Raw genomic sequence first — 17558 nt, 5'->3', positions numbered from 1 at the left:
GAACAAAATAATATACATAATATTACAAATATACGGTATACATATAATATTATAAATATTAAACATATAAATATATATACATATATATTGTTACAAATATACAATATACATATAATATTATAAATATATAGATATATACAACAAAACAAGGCAAAATGGGAGTAAATAAACAAATTTGTGGCCACTGTAACAACTCCTTAAAGACGAAGGTAACGGGAATTGAATGTTATATCTGTAAGACTAGATTCCATTCGGCTTGTACAGGAGTGAGTAACACTACGGCATTGAGAGCTGGTCACTTGCTCTGGGTGTGTAAAAATGACCTGCCAGCTTGGAATATCCTAAAAAACCTTCTAGATAACATGACGCATGATCGGAAAACATCATTCATTGGAAGCCTACCAGCCATCCAGAAGGAGTGGGAAAGGAACAACAATTCTAATATACAAGGGGCGGAGGCTATAGTCAGGGATGAAACTGAGGCTGAAACTCAGGAAGTTGTAAACTCTGACTCAGTAGGCCAGGATGTAGATGACAGTAAACTAGAAAGTGTACCAGACAGCACTGACAGCTCGATAGGTACAGACACTACAACGGTTCCCGATAGAGCAATTCAGAACAGAAGGACAGACTTATGCAAATTTTATGCAAAGGGCATATGCAGACATAGATATGCTGGTAATAAGAAAGGATTAGAATGCAGTTACCAACATCCCAAAAAATGTTTAAATATGCTTAGGAAAGGTGAGTGTCGATTTGGATCAATATGTAGGTTTTTCCATCCTGACATGTACCAAACCTCACTGGAGGACAGAAAATGCTATGACCTCAGCTGCCCACACTTTCACGTGAAAGGCACGGAACGCTACATAAAGAGTGGCAAGCAGGATAATGAATTTGGAGGAAACTCTATAAATTTTTTATACCAGACCGGCAGAGAATTCAAAAGGAGCTGCATATGGAGAGTGTATGGAACTGGATGCCAGATCCACTTGCATTCCAGAATTACAGATACAATTACCCACCGAAAGGGAACTACAACTACGACAGACAACTGCCCTACAACAATCAGTACTGGTCAGAACAAACTCATTATGTCCACGAATAATGGGCTTGCCGAAAAAATCTCCCATTCAAACTATCACTAATAGAGTAACCTCATTCATCTTTGCCAACATACAAGGACTGAAAACAAGAACAAACAACAAAGTACAGTTCATAAATGGCCTCCTCACGGAGTCAAATGCAGTATTTGGAGCTTTCACAGAAACCCATGCAGGGAAATTGTTGGACAGTGAGATCTGGATTCCAGGATATAACCTATACAAGTGTGATAGGAAAATTAGGTCACATGGAGGAGTGGGTCTGTATATTAGGGAAGACCTTGTATGCTCGGAGCTCCTAAACGTTACAAATGAGGTGGTAGAGGTACTGGGATTAAAAATAGAGAAAATAAATTTAGTGATTATTCTAATATACAAACCGCCAGATGCAACGGCTGAGGAATTCACAGAACAGATAAGCAAAATAGAGAATAGCCTTGATAATTTGGAGAACCCGATACCTGATATTATCTTCCTAGGTGACTTCAACTTGCCTAGTCTCAGGTGGAAAATAGCAAACAATAATATTATACCAGGAAATCTATCAGGACCTAACCAACCACAGATTAGAGAACTACTTAGATTCTGTGACAAATTTTCAATCAATCAGCAGATATCGGAGCCAACGAGAAATGAAAATATTCTAGATCTGGTCTTTACGAACAATGAAGACATTATCAGAGACATTACGATATCAGATACCACATACTCAGATCACAAACTCATTGAAGTGCAAACGACCATCAATACTCAGAATAGACCTAAAACGTTGATAAAGCGAGAGGGGATATTCAGTAAATTCAATTTTAATAATAAAAGGATAGACTGGGAGATAATAAACAGGGAACTTACAAACATTCCATAGGGAACTGTTCTAAGTAATACAAGTCCTACAGAAGGAATAGAAAAACTGACTAAAGAAGCGTATCAAGTCTGTCTGAAACATGTTCCTTTGAGGAAAGCCTGAAAGACATCTAACGTAGAAAGAGAACGCAGACGACACTATAAACGCAAGAAAAAAATAACGGAACTGCTTATGCAGACACGAATTTCCCGTCAAAGAAGGAATAATTTAAATAGGGAGATTGAAGAAATCGAGCGGAAATTGAAACACTCATATGAAACTGAAGAAAAGCAGTTAGAACAGAAAGCAATTCAGGAAATAAAGAAAATCCAAAATATTTCTTCTCATATGCGAAATCAAAAGCAAAAACCACTGCCAGTATTGGACCTATTCGTACAAGTGAAGGTTCATACACGGAGGATGACAAAATAATTTGTGAAATCCTAAAAAAGCAGTATGAGGACATGTTTAGCACTCCAATAAACAACATGAAGGTGGAAGATCCAGACAATTTCTTTATGCGGGATATTCAAACCCCTGTAAATATAACTGATATAAACACGAGCGCACTAAATTTTGAAAAAGAAATTGAAAACATGCCCATGCACTCGGCCCCAGGTCCAGACTCATGGAATTCAATATTTATAAAGAAATGCAAAGTGCCGGTAGCACAGACACTCAGTATAGTGTGGAGGAAGAGCTTGGACACGGGGGAGATACCAGATGCACTTAAAGTAGCAGACATAGCCCCTCTACACAAGGGAGGGAGCAAAGCATTGGCAAAAAATTATAGACCAGTTGCACTAACATCGCACATCATAAAAGTATTTGAGAGAGTGATTAGGAGTCAGGTCACCAATTTCATGGAGACCAATGACCTTCACAACCCAGCCCAACATGGATTTCGAGCGGGATGATCGTGCCTCTCACAGCTACTTGAGCACTACGACAAAGTCACTGAGGCATTAGAAGAAAAACAGAATGCTGATGTGATATACACGGACTTCGCAAAAGCTTTCGACAAATGTGACCATGGCGTGATAGCACACAAAATTAAGTCAATGGGATTAACCGGTAAAGTAGGACGCTGGATACTCAGTTTTCTGTCAAACAGGACTTAGCGAGTAATGGTCAACCATATAAAATCTAGTCCAAGTGCAGTGAAAAGCTCTGTACCTCAGGGTACAGTCCTTGCACCGCTGCTTTTCCTTATTCTCATATCAGATATAGACAAAAATACAAGTCACAGCTTCGTATCATCCTTTGCAGATGACACAAAAATCAGTATGAAAATTACCTCGGCTGAGGACATTGAAAAACTTCAAGCTGATATTAATAAAGTTTTTGACTGGGCATCAGAAAATAACATTATGTTTAACAGTGATAAATTCCAGGTACTCAGGTACGGTAAAAATGAGGACCTTAAACATAATACAGAGTACAAAACAGAATCAAATGTACCCATAGTAGGAAAACAGCATGTAAAGGATTTGGGAATAATAATGTCTGACGACCTAACGTTTAAGGAGCATAACCAAGCAAATATTGCGACAGCCAGAAAAATGATAGGATGGATTACGAGAACTTTCAAATCCAGGGATCCCATCACAATGGTTGTACTCTTCAAGTCACTTGTGTTGTCCCGTCTTGAGTACTGCTCAGTACTCACTTCCCCCTTCAGAGCAGGAGAGATTGCTGAAATAGAGGGAATACAGAGAACATATACGGCACGCATAGACGCAATAAAGCACCTAAATTATTGGGATCGTCTCAAAGCCCTCCAAATGTACTCACTAGAAATAAGACGAGAGAGATATCAAATAATATACACCTGGAAGATACTGGAGGGCCAAGTACCAAATCTACACAGTAAAATAACAGCGTACTGGAGTGAACGATATGGAAGAAAATGTAGAATAGAACCAGTGAAGAGCAGAGGTGCCATAGGCACAATCAGAGAACACTGTATAAACATCAGAGGTCCGCGGTTGTTCAACGTCCTCCCAGCAAGCATAAGAAATATTGCCGGAACAACCGTGGACATTTTCAAGAGGAAACTAGATTTATTCCTCCAAGGAGTGCCGGACCAACCGGGCTGTGGTGGGTATGTGGGCCTGCGGGCCGCTCCAAGCAACAGCCTGGTGGACCAAACTCTCACAAGTCAAGCCTGGCCTCGGGTCGGGCTTGGGGAGTAGAAGAACTCCCAGAACCCCATCAACCAGGTATCAACCTGTTCCCGCCACGCACGCAGCTGCTTCACTTACAAAACGCTCTAGATGCTAGACGCTCCTATCCTCTGTGCCAGTGTTTCTTTCCGAGTTTTCCTCGGGGTTTCATCCAGGCTTTTTCATTTAATGAGAGTTGCCCAGTTTGCTTCCGGAAAACGTCCCCCCCCCCCTCTTACAACCTAATTCCAGCAGTACCCTTAAGGGGTAGGTTTCTTGCCCATCACGTTCCTTCTGCATGTCCGCTCTGCCTACCCTTACTGCCTTAATACTTCCAGAACCGACTACGGAACGCGCACAAGGCACACCATTGATGAACGAGGAAAAAGGGATGGAGCCTGAGGGCAGACTACGGTACCCATGAAGTCGACATCACCCTCACCGCAGTGGGGCGGGCCGCAGCGACAACAACGGACACAGGGTTGATCCTGGGGAGTCGGCCTTCGGTGTAGGTGACTTCACACGCCCGCCCTGGGGCCAGTATTACAGGATTGGTCCCTGTGAGGGTGGGCTCCAGCGATGACCAGTCTTACGACAGCGGGCACGGCGCCCCCTACTCGGGTGCACAATCCCTGTTGTACGATCACCTCACAAGGACATGGCATGGGAGGTTCACCTTGCCTCTCTACGCTCTGTGGATCGTCGCGATGATGCTCCGTTGGCCTCACCAAGGACGCTGTTTAACTTGAAGCATCTGCCTAGTAGAACCGGTTGGGCCCCCTTTTAAGCCAGGAAGAACCCGACTGTTTTTAATGCCCTCTCTTGTGATACGGGCACAGTTGCTGTCACGGAAACGAGTGGCCACATTCCTAGTTAAAGGTTGGCGAGGAACACTCGCCTCACAAGGTCTAGTTGGTGGGCTCTTGCCTCACTATGCCCATGGCCCGTCGCGATGGCACTTCGTTCGCCTCATCAAGGAAGCCGTTTCACTTGCAGCATCTGTCTAGTAAACCCGGTTTGGTAACGTTCAGTCAGGGGAACCTGTCACGGGCATGGTTACAGCCACAGTGCATGTAGTCACATTCCTAGTTACAGCGGCCAGCCGCCGCTCGCCCTTCGGGGTTGGGGGTTCCGCGCCGCTGGCCCTCGCGGGATGGGGGGTACTCCGCTGGATCCCCCAAAGTGATAAGCCTGCAGATAGCTAAGAAATATTAACATGAATTGTAATTAGTGTAAATTCAAATAATGCAACTTTCAATTGCTAACTATAGATGTAACTATTAATTGTATTTGATTTAATACTTTATCATTATAATGATTATTCATTATAATTATTCTTTACTACTTTATTGTTATGCATTACAGTCACTAATTATTTATCATTCACCCTAATTAGCTATTTGATACATTTAAATTATTGCTTATCATTATACTATTTGTTTTTATTATTATATTATTATTATTATATAATAATAGTTATTTATTTATTATTTATTAATTTATTACTAATTTATTGTTTATTATAAATTTTACTTTATTATTTATTATACTGTTATTATTTTACTTTATTATTTATTTTACTATTATAAAATAAACAAGTTCCCACTCTGAGCGCGTTTTCTTCCAACCTCAGAAATATTGAATTCCATGAGTCAGGCTCAGGAGCTGAGTGCATGGGCATATTGTCAATTTATCTTTCAAAGTCTTCCGAGTTTGTGGTAATATCCGTTATATTATCTGCAGCTTGAATGTCATTCATAAAGAAGCTGTCTGGGTCATCAACTTTCATGTTGTTTATTGGTGTGCTAAACATAGCCTCATACTAGCTTCTTAGAATTTCACTAATCTCTTTGTTGTCCTCTGTGTACGTACCTTCATTTGTAATTAACGGTCCAATACTGGTTGAAGTTTTTTATTTTGATTTTGCGTATGTGAAAAAGTATTTTGGATTTTTCTTTATCTCTTGTATAGCTTTCTGTTCCAATTCCATTTCCTCAGACTCATATCATTGCTTCAACGTTTGTTCTATTTCTTCGATCTCCCTGCATAGGCTTATTTTCCTTGCTTGTGATAGTTGTGTCTGCTGAAGCATTTCCTATATTTTTTTCCTTCTCCTGTACAGTCGTCTGCGTTCTCTTTCTAGAGTGGTCCTCTTTCTGACCCTCCTCACAGGCACGTGCTTCAACCAGACCCTCCCGATGTTTCACCGGTCCTTCACCTCCATGATACTCTTGTGGCGGACCCGTTGCAGGTCGCTTCCGTACTGGGTTCCCACTTTTCTTCTGTTAGCTCTGGTCTTCATCTTCCCCAATCTTTTCTTCTTCGTAAACCTGTCCTTGAGTCTCGTCCTTTAGATTTCTGCAGTCTTCAACTTCCCTACAATGATCCCTTCTCTCTCTCTGAACTTCGTTCTGCCCTGGCCCTCTGCGGTTCTACGGCGGCGGTCTCCGATGGTATTCATTATGAGATGCTTCGCCATCTCCCTCCGTGCACGTCTCAGTATTTACTGAGTCTGTATTATCGGATCTGGGAGTCGTCGTCAGTCCCTGAGGACTGGCTCGATGCCGTTGTCCTCCCTGTTCGCAAACCGGGGTCTCTGGGTACTTCCCCTAAGGACTTTCGCCCTATTGCTCTCACAAGTTGTGTCTGCAAACTCTTTGAACGTATGGTTAACGTTCGTCTGATGTGGTTCCTGGAACACCATCACCTCCTCTCCCCTTCTCAATTTGGTTTCCGCAAGTGCCGCAGCACGACAGATGTCCTGGTGAACTTGGAGGTCTATATTCGTACTGCTTTTGCTGCGAAGACCTCCGTTGTTGCCGTCCTTTTTTACCTGGAAAAGGCTTACGACACCACTTGGCTATATCATATTCTATCTCAACTTCATTCTTTTGGCCTTCGTGGTCATCTCCCTCTCTTTCTACGCAGCTTCCTCTCTCGTCGTTCCTTTCGGGTGCGCCTTGGTACTGCTCTCTCTGCCTCGTTTCAGCAATACGAAGGTGTGCCAGGTTCTGGCACTGGCCCCTGGTAGGCCTATAGAACTCCATGGCTGATGTGACCTAGTAGATGGTACCATCACAGCATAGCTTCAGAGAGCCACTGGAGCTATCCCAGAAACTGGCATTTCATTAGTCAACGCTGGTTGGCTGCTTTTCTTTTGGTCCTTGCTGCTTTTCTGCTTTGGTCCTTGCTCTCGGCTGTCACACATCATGCCACAACCTGGTAGATCATTTTCTTTGTTCTTGGCTATAAATGTTTTATATAAATTTTATATAAATTATATATTTTTATATTTATATAAAAACAGAAATAAATTCTGTTTTACAATTTTTTCTTTTCAGATTTCAGTGGCTTCTGTTGAGGCTTCATTATGACTAAGCTATTTGAGCTACTGAGGGGGGCCCTCCCAGAACTAAAGTAGGTCCCAGTATCTCCTGCATCCCTCTGTGGGATTTGGGGGTGGAGGGATTTGTCATAGCCCACAGGGAGGCTCCACAGCAAAAATGATTGCTTCCCTAGTTAAATGGAGAATCACTTTTGTCACTCAAATGGCATGAGTTTTCATGCAATAAGCAATTCAGTTGTTTATTATGTTGCACCTATACTTTCTGGTTGGGTTTACCCTAGTAATGGGTTAATCTCTGATGACCAAGCTCCCCTTTACCTTGGAGAATAAACCACATCTTGATCCTGGTTTCCAGTTGGCAACAAATAGGTATAAAGAGGCCTCGTGTGGAGCTCTTAAGATTTAGGTTACTTTGTATATAAGCTTGTGAGGGGACTATTGGGTAGTCTACCAGAAAAAGTAAAGTGCAATTAGCCAATATGAAATCATAAGCTACATTACAATATATTCTCCTTTCATAATTTTCATATGTATAGCATCAGTAAATAGGATGAATGCAAAATTATACTAAATTATAATTGCCTTTATTTGGAATATACATTTAGGGACAATTATAATGCAGAATTTTTACTGGAACTACACAGAGTAGCCTAGCTATACCTACATAACTGTATCTGTATGATACAGTTATGTAGGTGTACATAAGAATACAAGTGTATATTTTTGACAAAATATACACTTGTATTCTTTCTTCCAAGTGGTGCTGAGTGGATATAAAACACTTATTCCATATAACAAGGTAGATAAACATTATTATGTGTTTGATGAATTTTAAATTATCTAAGCTTGGCTATTCTATAAATTTATTTACAAAATATCCAATTAACAAAAGTTGCAGCATTAATGCGAACATTAAAATATCATTGTCATTAGCTGCTTTACCAATTTGGTGCCAAGATAAAGAAATATATGAGAGTGACAGTGCGGACAAAGCTGTAAAAAGGCCAACTAATAGGAAAAAGTATACCACAGATAAAGATAAGAAATGCAACTAAGGTTTTGTAAATGTATTGTGCCTATAGCACAGCAGTAGCAATGTTGGGCTCTGCAGGTTGATAAGAAATTTACCAAAATTGAATAACTTCACTGAAATGATAAAAGTACAGAAGTGTAAGTGAGAGGGAAAGTGGCTGTGAAACAACAATGTATTTAGGAGGGATAAATAAGCCAAATCGGTGAGAAATTGTCTAAAAGTTATTGAACGATAGTCAAAGGAAATGTACAGAAACAAAATGTTTTTGTAAGAATTGAGTGGAAGAGTACAGTGTGTGACGAGAGCAGTAATCTAGGGGTGTGGCAGTGACCTGACTTGGGGCAAGGTTAGGTAAATGAGGTCAGCTAACCTCTCCGCCAGCCCAGTGAAGCCATTTATAGATTTAAGTGTAGGACTCCAGGCTAAATATAAAACAATGAAAAATATAAACTAGCGTAAATAGCACCATTATTTACTCAAAGTGCTACCAACTTTACATGATGGCGGCTTAGTAAAATGCAGCCATCATATAAAACATATTTTGTCAATAAATGATGTTGCCATATAGTTCCAATTTCTAAATAGTCGTACCTAGTATACATGGAAGGCCACAAAATAAGTTGGAGTCAGACTTGCTTCAGCTCCTGGTCTCCCATCACATGATGACTGTAGCTTTACCTAGGTCAACAAAGATATACAGTGAATTACATCATTTTGGTATTCTAATTGCTTTTGCATGCAGTTTTTTTTCAGTGAGGCCACTTCATGATAGGTGCATAGTGAATGTTAAAAACCAGCGTTGAATGTAATGAAACGCCATTTTCTGGGTGAGTCCGGAGGCTCCCTGGAGCTTATCGGGCTAATGTATATTATATTAGACCGGGACATTAGCTAAGGAGTTCAGACCTACCAGGGACCAGCGCCAGAACCTGGGCCCTTCAGAGAGGTTTCAGGGAGCAATGGCCCTGGAAAACCCCCTTGTGGTTGGGGTTCTCCTTATCCGCCATCAACCGGGGTTAGGCACCCAGAACGATAGGCATAACAAAACAAACCCCACATGGTAAAAACTAAAACAAACAAATGAACAGAGAGGTAGAAACTCCCTACAATCCCAAGGAAACAAGCAAACAAGCAAACATCACACTTTACTGCTGCGGCGATCGTCCGCGCAGCCCTCCCCGCCCCGAGAGGAGGAGGGAGGAGCTCCGGACCTACCGCACCGGCTGCCTAGCTTCAGTTCAGAAGCTAAGTTTCAACCAACACGAAAAAAATGCCAACCGGTGGGAAGGAGGGTTGCCAGGGAGCCTCCGGGGCTCACCCAGAAAATGGCGTTTCATTACATTCAATGCTGGTTTTCTGTGGGGAGCCCCTACGGCTCCCTGGAGCTTCATACCCAAAGAGAAGGAAAAGAAAGGGCTAACCCGGGAGGTGGCCGCCACAAACTCCGCAACGCGAAGCCGAGACAACAGGCTGCAACCTAAGGCCACAAGAACGCACAGGAGCAGATGCGCATAAAGAATGGCCGGCCAAGAACCTATGCGACCCTCAAATCCCTGCGCCCGAAATGAGCCCTAGATGTCACCAATACAGCAGCAAAAGCTGCAAATATCCAAACAGCATGGGCGCAAGGACAAACCGCAGGCTGGAAGACTGAAAAACTCTGCGGACGACCTGGGAGACCCGAGCCCTGAAACAGGGAACGAGAGGAATCGGAACAACCCAAAGCGCATTCCCAGACACAGTACGCAGGTAATGGCAAAAAGCGCAACCGGACAACACAGGACGCACCCCCGGCCAAACCAATCAAGCATCAATAACCCAAGAACCCCTCCGAAGGCAGCCGTCTCGACCGTCGCCAGGACGGAGAAAGGCTGCAAACGTACAAACCTACCACCAGTACCAAAGAGCAGAAACCTGAACCGAAGGGGCTACCACAAACTGAGGAGAAGATAAGAAGACACCCTGATCAAGGGCCAGGACGGCTCAGGCGGCGCATGAGCAGGCCGGAGGTGAAACAAAACACGAGAAAGCGTACGAAACGGGGCAGATGTGACGTCCACCCCAAACGCAAGCTGGAGCGGCTCTGCCAGCGCCGCACAAAACGAGGCGACAGTAAGAAACATCAAATAACTGTAGTCCTGAAAACCCAAGAAAGGACAAGACAACCCAATGTGAAAGAGAGGACAACCTACGAAGAGCAAGAATAAGTGCATAGAAACACTATGAACATCATACTGTCGCCAAGACGAAGCTCACAGGTGGGACACCGTCAACAAAGCCACCTGATCACCACAGAGATCGTGATACACGCGTCAAAATACCAGACACTAAGAGCCGAGGAGAAGGCCGAACCAATCACGTACAGGACCGACCCGACCTGCCGAAAGAGGCGGAGCCGCGGGAAAACACCTATCAAGCAGCGTCTGAAAATAAAGCTGGGCTGGCCACCAAGGAACCATAAGGACTACTCTCGTGGGAATGGACTCCAACCGAGCCAGAACCTGAAGCAATAGCTGGACCGGGAGAAGAGGAACAGGTACCCCCACCTCGACCAGTCCTGCCAAAAAGCATCCACCGTGAACGCCTCGCAGGCGAGTAAGGGGGCCACATAAAATGGGCGACGCCTAAACCACGCCAGCTCGAAGACGTCCATGGCCAGGAGTTCATACGTCCGGCAGAGCCAACGAAACAAGTTGGCGACGGATGGCCAATCCGCGAACAGTGGAATGAACTGAGACAGTTGTCCCCCAGGACGCAGGACACACCCTGGACATGAACCTCACGGTTAGCCAAATCCCAAGAGTCCAGCAACGAGCCACTCTAAGGAACCAACTCCAAAGATCAACACCTAAGAGAAACCCTGTGGTTTCGGCAAAGAACCGCCAGAGAACAGTCCGAATGGAGCTGAATGGAAGAGCACCGAGTGACCCAAACCCTCCGAAGCGCAAACCAGACAGCCACGAACTCCCGAACCGTGCTGTGAGCCCAACGAACGGACAGACCCCACCATCCCCGGCCGACCTGGTGAGCACTGGTCACAAAGCCCCAGCCGAAAGATGACCCGTCTGTGAACAATTCAAGGGAAGGCTCGGGGAGGTGCCAAGGCACGGAACCCTGAAAACCCCAAAGCGGAAGCTGGTGACGCAGCACCAACACAAGATCCCCGGAGGAACGAATCCAACGATTGCAAGAGAGGCGGAAGGGGAGTCTCTGAAGGAACCAAACAGACGCTGAAGCTAAACCCGACCCTGCGGGCAGACCAGCACGTCGAAGTTCTGCTCCCGCACAACTGCTCGAGCAACCGCTGAGCAACCCGGGACCCCCCTCATGAACAGCCGAAGGCGGGACCACAGCCGCAGCAACACTTTGGCGGGACCAAAGAGCCAGAGCTCAACCCCCGCAAACACAACTAGGTGAGTACAACTAGGTGAGGTGAGTACTTCTGGAGAGAAAGACAAGGAGCGGCCCAATAGGCCCTAAACAAGGCCCAGCCAGGTCCAAACCCAGGACGGAAACAAATGGAATGGCTTCCAGATCACCAGGAAACCAAACCTGGTGATCTGGAAAGAACCACACCCCTGGCGAGCAGACAAGCGGACTGACTGGGAGCCCACACCAGCCAGTCGTCGAGGTAGGCCAGACACCGAATCCCAAGCAGACTCAGACAGGGCACCAAGATCCGGTAAAGATGCAAAAATTACACCAAGAGCCAATTACAAAATAGGGAAGGCAACAAAAGCGGCAAGCCTGAAGCCCCACTACCAACTGTGCCAGTCCCGGAAAACTGGAGAGGAACGTGCCAAGAATTGACCTGGAGGTCCAGGGCCACCATCCAGGCACCCGGCACCAACAGAAGCCGGACAGGAGACAACAGTCCTCCGATGAGGGCATAGAATCCAGGGCGCAGACTGAAGAATTCCAGAAGAACCGCAGATTCGACAGGCACATGTCTGCAAAGAGCAGACGGGAACCCCAGAAGGATGGGGCAGATTGACCACGTCCACCGCATCCACTAAGATGACATGACGAAGCGCAGGGAAAGAAGCCCACCCCGCCAGCCCTGAACCCCCCAAAGGGGGAGAAGCCGTCCACCGCCTCCACCAGAGGCCGGAAGACAACCAAAAGCGCCCACTAACTGCGGGACCATGTGAGAGTCAACAGAGCACGCTGCTCCCCCAGCACCCCGTCAACAGAGAAGGGAACAGAGCCCCTTCTGAAAGAAAAAGCACACATACACATATATATACATATCATGTATATATACATACACATACACACAAGGTATGTTACACACACGTTGAGAGGCGGAACCAAACAGCCAAAGCTCAACCCCCGCATGCACAATTAGGTGAGTACACGTGCATATGCACATACACATGTGCACACACACACAAGAAAAAAGGTGACACCCCTAGGGTCAACACTTGCATCAGAGGAGCTCCAGCATATTTCAACAATCCTAAGTTTTGTAGTACAGGGTAACGATAGTGAGTGGTATCCCAGAGAACATTAAGGTATAGTGCTTTTGAAAAATAGGTGAGATAACAGGAATGTGCTAAGTTAAGTGAAAAATCAGATGAGAAAAAGTTGCCCTAGTGTTTCCAGTGCAGAGAAGAACATTCAAGATGGCCACTGGCAAGAGGAAAAACATACAGAGCTTGATTTTGCAGGATTCAATGAAGAAAGCATTGATATTAGCAGTCTACATAACAAGTTGGTAAAATTGGATACTATAGTGAACTCTCATGTAGAAATAATTAGTAAATTGAAAGAAAGTAATGACCACTTGAATAGCAAAGTTTTATGTCTTGAGGATATAGTAAAAGACTTGTGCAAGGATAAAAACCAATTGCAAAGACATGGAAGAAGAAAATTAACTCTTAAAAATAGCTTTGGAAGAAGTTAAAGTAAATTTAAATATAAATGACTACAATAGATTAGGTAAGGAAATTCAACAGGAGAAACAGCTTTTGTAAGCACAGATGGAAGAAGTTACACAGAGAATAAAACAGTGCAAGAAAGATATGCAACTCACCTATGCACAAGTGAGAAAGAAAAGGCCAAGGAGAAAGAAAAAATAGAAGAAGCAGTTAAGGAAGTCAAACACTGCAGCAACCAAGATAAAATAAACATTAGGCTGGAAGTGAGAAAAGAATTGGCATCTAACCCGAAGTTGGTGCAAAACACAGTTGATCAGAGTAAGTCCCTTATCATTTTTGGCTGCAAAGAAAAGGAGATAACATCTAGGTCAGAAAGAGCTGTAGAAGAAGCAAAAGTAGTAGATAAAATTGTTGGCCTCGTGGAAGGTCTTACAACCATAGAGAATGTGTGCGATTACAGGAGAATAGAAAGATATGTAAAAGGGAAAGATCGACCTTTGAGGATCACCCTAAATGGTGCCAAACAGATGGAAGAAGTACTAAGGAATGCTAGAAAATTACAAAGTGATGAGGATGGGAAAGTGTGGTTGTTAAGACGAGATCTTTCAAAAGAAGATAGAGAGAAGCTGAAACTGAACCTCGCCGAGGCAAAACGTTTAAATGAGAGCAGGAATGAAGAAGAACTCAATTCTTTTTTCTACAAAGTGATAGGGGTAGGCAGACCAGTAAAGTGGTACATAAAGGCAAACCAACAAAAACATTAGAAAGAGGGGGAGTGAAAAATAAGAATAGGGGGAATAAGTTCCTGAAGATATCATACACCAACATAGATGGAGTAAGATCGAAGATACTGGAGTTAAGTGATGTAATACAGCTGCAGACACCAGACATTGTTGCACTCACGGAGACAAAACTTGAAGATGTAATTTTAAATGAGGTCATATTCCCAAGGGGCTACTCAATTTGGAGACGGGACAGAAAAATTAGGAAAGGCGGTGGCGTTGCTGTGCTGGTAAAAGAACACCTAAAGGTGAAGGCAATAATGACTGCCAATCCACAAGAAGTTGACATAATAGCACTAGAGATCTGCCATGAGGATGATAAACTAATGATCATAAATGCATATAGTCCACCGCCAAGCAGCACATGGTCAAAGGAGGAGCTAGATAGTAAACGAGAAGGTCTTATAACAATAATGAGAGAGATCATAGCGAGAGCAGATAACGATAGTTCACAACTGTTGATAGTCGGCGACTTCAACTTGAAATCCATAAACTGGGAAGCATATGAAGCTAAAACAGAAAATTTTTGGACCTGTAAATTTGTAGACCTCATCCTGGAAACATTCTTGTAATAACATGTTAAACAAGCTACGAGGATGAGGGAAGGGGATGTTCCCTCCATGCTAGATTTGATATTTATCAGGAAGGAGGAAGAAATATTTGACATTCAGTACCTTCCTCCCTTGGGTAAAAGTGACCATGTCTTTTTGGGAATAAAGTATGCAATGCATTATAATCTGGAAGAAAATATGATAGTTGATGAAATTGAAAAACCTGACTTTAGGAGAGGACATTATGGCAACCTTAGGAAAATTTTTAGTGAGTATATTTGGACAGACTTGTTGTTAGGCAAGGAAGTGAATGAGATGTATGTCAAGTTTTGTGAAATATATGATAAAGGCACAAAAAAACCAGCGTTGAATGTAATGAAACGCCATTTTCTGGGCGAGTCCCGGAGGCTCCCCGGAGCTATCCATGGCTGATATGGATACCCTAACTATTTTGCATCAGTCGATGTGGGTGGAGTTCTAGGCCTACTGGGGACCACGAGCCAGAACCTGGCTCCCTCAGAGAGGCACGGGGAGCAATGGCCCATAGAAATGCACATGTGATTTGGAGCATTCTATATCTGCCATCGACCGGGACAGGCACCCAGAATGGTAAACGCCACAAAACAAACCCCTATTCTGGTTAACAACAAAAATCGACAAACGAGTGGACAGAACTCCTCCAGGAAAACGAACTAACAAGCATGACGTCACGTGAGCCGCGCCGCATGTCTGCGCAGCTCCCCCCTCCCCGGGAGGGGGAAGGGGGAGCCCCAGACCCCCGCGCCGGAGATCCCCGCCCCAGTTCTGAGGCTGGATATCAAAACCGCGAAAAAACCCCGCCGACTGGAGGGCGGGAAGGCCGGGGAGCCTCCGGGACTCACCCAGAAAATGGCGTTTCATTACATTCAACGCTGGTTTTCTGGGGGGAGCCCCTACAGCTCCCCGGAGCTACCTCACCAAAGACTACCGAAGAAAAACAAGGGGATATACCCGGGAGGCGGTCGGTGAATCACTCCACAACACGAAGTCGAGACAACAACCCAAGGTATATCATTCGCCAGAAAAAGGGAGAACGGCTGCAGACGAAGAAACCTATGATCACAACCATAGGAGCCAATTTTAGTATATGTACTGCCGAAGCGAGTACCCGTAAGAGCAGCACTGCAAACAAGTCACAGCACTGAAACAAGACTGGAGCTGGAGCCACACGACCGTGCATTATCCCATCAGCCGAGGAACTGGGGCGGGGATCGCCGGCGCGGGGGTCTGGGGCTCCCCCTTCCCCCTCCCGGGGAGGGGGGAGCTGCGCAGACATGTGGCACGGCTCGCATGACGTCATGCATGTTAGTTCGTTTTCCTGGGGGAGTTCTGTCCACTCGTTTGTCGATTTTTGTTGTTAACCAGAATAGGGGTTTGTTTTGTGGCGCTTACCTTTCTGGGTGCCTGTCCCGGTCGATGGATGATATAGAATGCTCCAAATCACATGTGCATTTCTATGGGCCATTGCTCCCCGTGCCTCTCTGAGGGGGCCAGGTTCTGGCTCGTGGTCCCCAGTAGGCCTAGAACTCCACCCACATCGACTGATGCAAAATAGTTAGGGTATCCATATCAGCCATGGATAGCTCCGGGGAGCCGTAGGGGCTACCCCCAGAAAATTTATACCAAAACAGAAATGCAGAACTAGGAAACAGGATTGGTTCAACAGAAATTGTGAGAGGGCCAGAGACCAAAAAACACAAAAATAGAATCAATACAGGAAGAGGCCAAACCCCCAAACATACCAGCGATACAAAGATGCGAGAAACATCTACACGGCAGTGATTAGAGAGGCAGAAAGAAATTTTGAAGAAGGGATTGCAGACAAATGTAAAATAGAACCAGGTCTATTCTATAAATTCATAAACAACAAATTGCAGGTAAAGGATAATATTCAGAGATTGAAAATGGGAAAAGATTCACGGAAAAGGAAATGTGTGAAACATTAATCAAAAAGTTCCAAAGTGTGTTTGTACAAAATGAAATTTTCAGCGAACCAGATACAATGAGAATTCCAGAGAACAATATAGAGCACATAGAGGTGTCTAGAGACAATGTGGAAAAAATGCTCAAGGAGCTAAATAAGAACAAAGCAGTTGGTCCAGATGGAGTTTCACCATGGGTTCTGAGAGAATATGCACCTGAGCTCAACATTCCTCTTCAACTGATTTTTCAGGCATCCCTGTTTACAGGAGTTGTAGCTGATGTGTGGAAAAAGGCTAACATAGTTCCAATCTACAAAAGTGGAAGCAGGGAAGACCCCCTTAATTATAGACCGGTATCAATGACAAGTGTAATAGTCAAAATATTGGAAAAAATAATTGAAACTAAATGGGTAGAACACCTGGAGAGAAATTATAAAATATCAGACAGACAGTATGGTTTTCGATCTGGAAGATCCAGTGTAATGAACTTGCTCAGTTTTTATGATCGAGCCACACAGATTTTACAGGAAAGAGATGCTTGGGTTGACTGCATCTATCTGGACCTAAAAAAGGCTTTCGACAGAGTTCCACATAAGAGGTTGTTCTGGAAACTGGAAAATATTGGAGGGGTGACAGGTAAGCTTCTAACATGGATGAAAAATTTTCTGACTGATAGAAAAATGAGGGCAGTGATCAGAGGCAATGTATCGGAATGGAGAAATGTCACAAGTGGAGAACCACAGGGTTCAGTTCTTGCACCAGTGATGTTTATTGTGTACATAAATGATCTACCAGTTGGTATACAGAATTATATGAACATGTTTGCTGATGATGCTAAGATAATAGGAAGGATAAGAAACTTAGATGATTGTCATGCCCTTCAAGATGACCTG

General features: G+C 44.2%; 1 protein-coding gene across 3 annotated transcripts in view; it reads right to left on the bottom strand.

Moving 5' to 3' along the window:
- Nucleotides 1-8026: 8026 nt before the first annotated feature.
- Nucleotides 8027-17558, bottom strand: part of LOC123757289 (probable deoxyhypusine synthase) — a 304623-nt gene continuing 295091 nt past the window's right edge. For all 3 annotated transcript variants that reach the window (XM_069323865.1, XM_045740842.2, XM_045740844.2), the window contains one exon: nt 8027-9169. In XM_069323865.1, coding sequence (XP_069179966.1) covers nt 9083-9169 — 87 coding nt within the window. In that variant the 3' untranslated portion in view covers nt 8027-9082. The remainder of the gene's footprint in view (nt 9170-17558) is intronic.

The sequence above is a fragment of the Procambarus clarkii genome, chromosome 13, assembly GCF_040958095.1.
Source record: "Procambarus clarkii isolate CNS0578487 chromosome 13, FALCON_Pclarkii_2.0, whole genome shotgun sequence".
Classification (NCBI taxonomy): Eukaryota; Metazoa; Arthropoda; class Malacostraca; order Decapoda; family Cambaridae; genus Procambarus; species Procambarus clarkii.
This window is presented reverse-complemented; position numbering and strand designations above follow the sequence as displayed.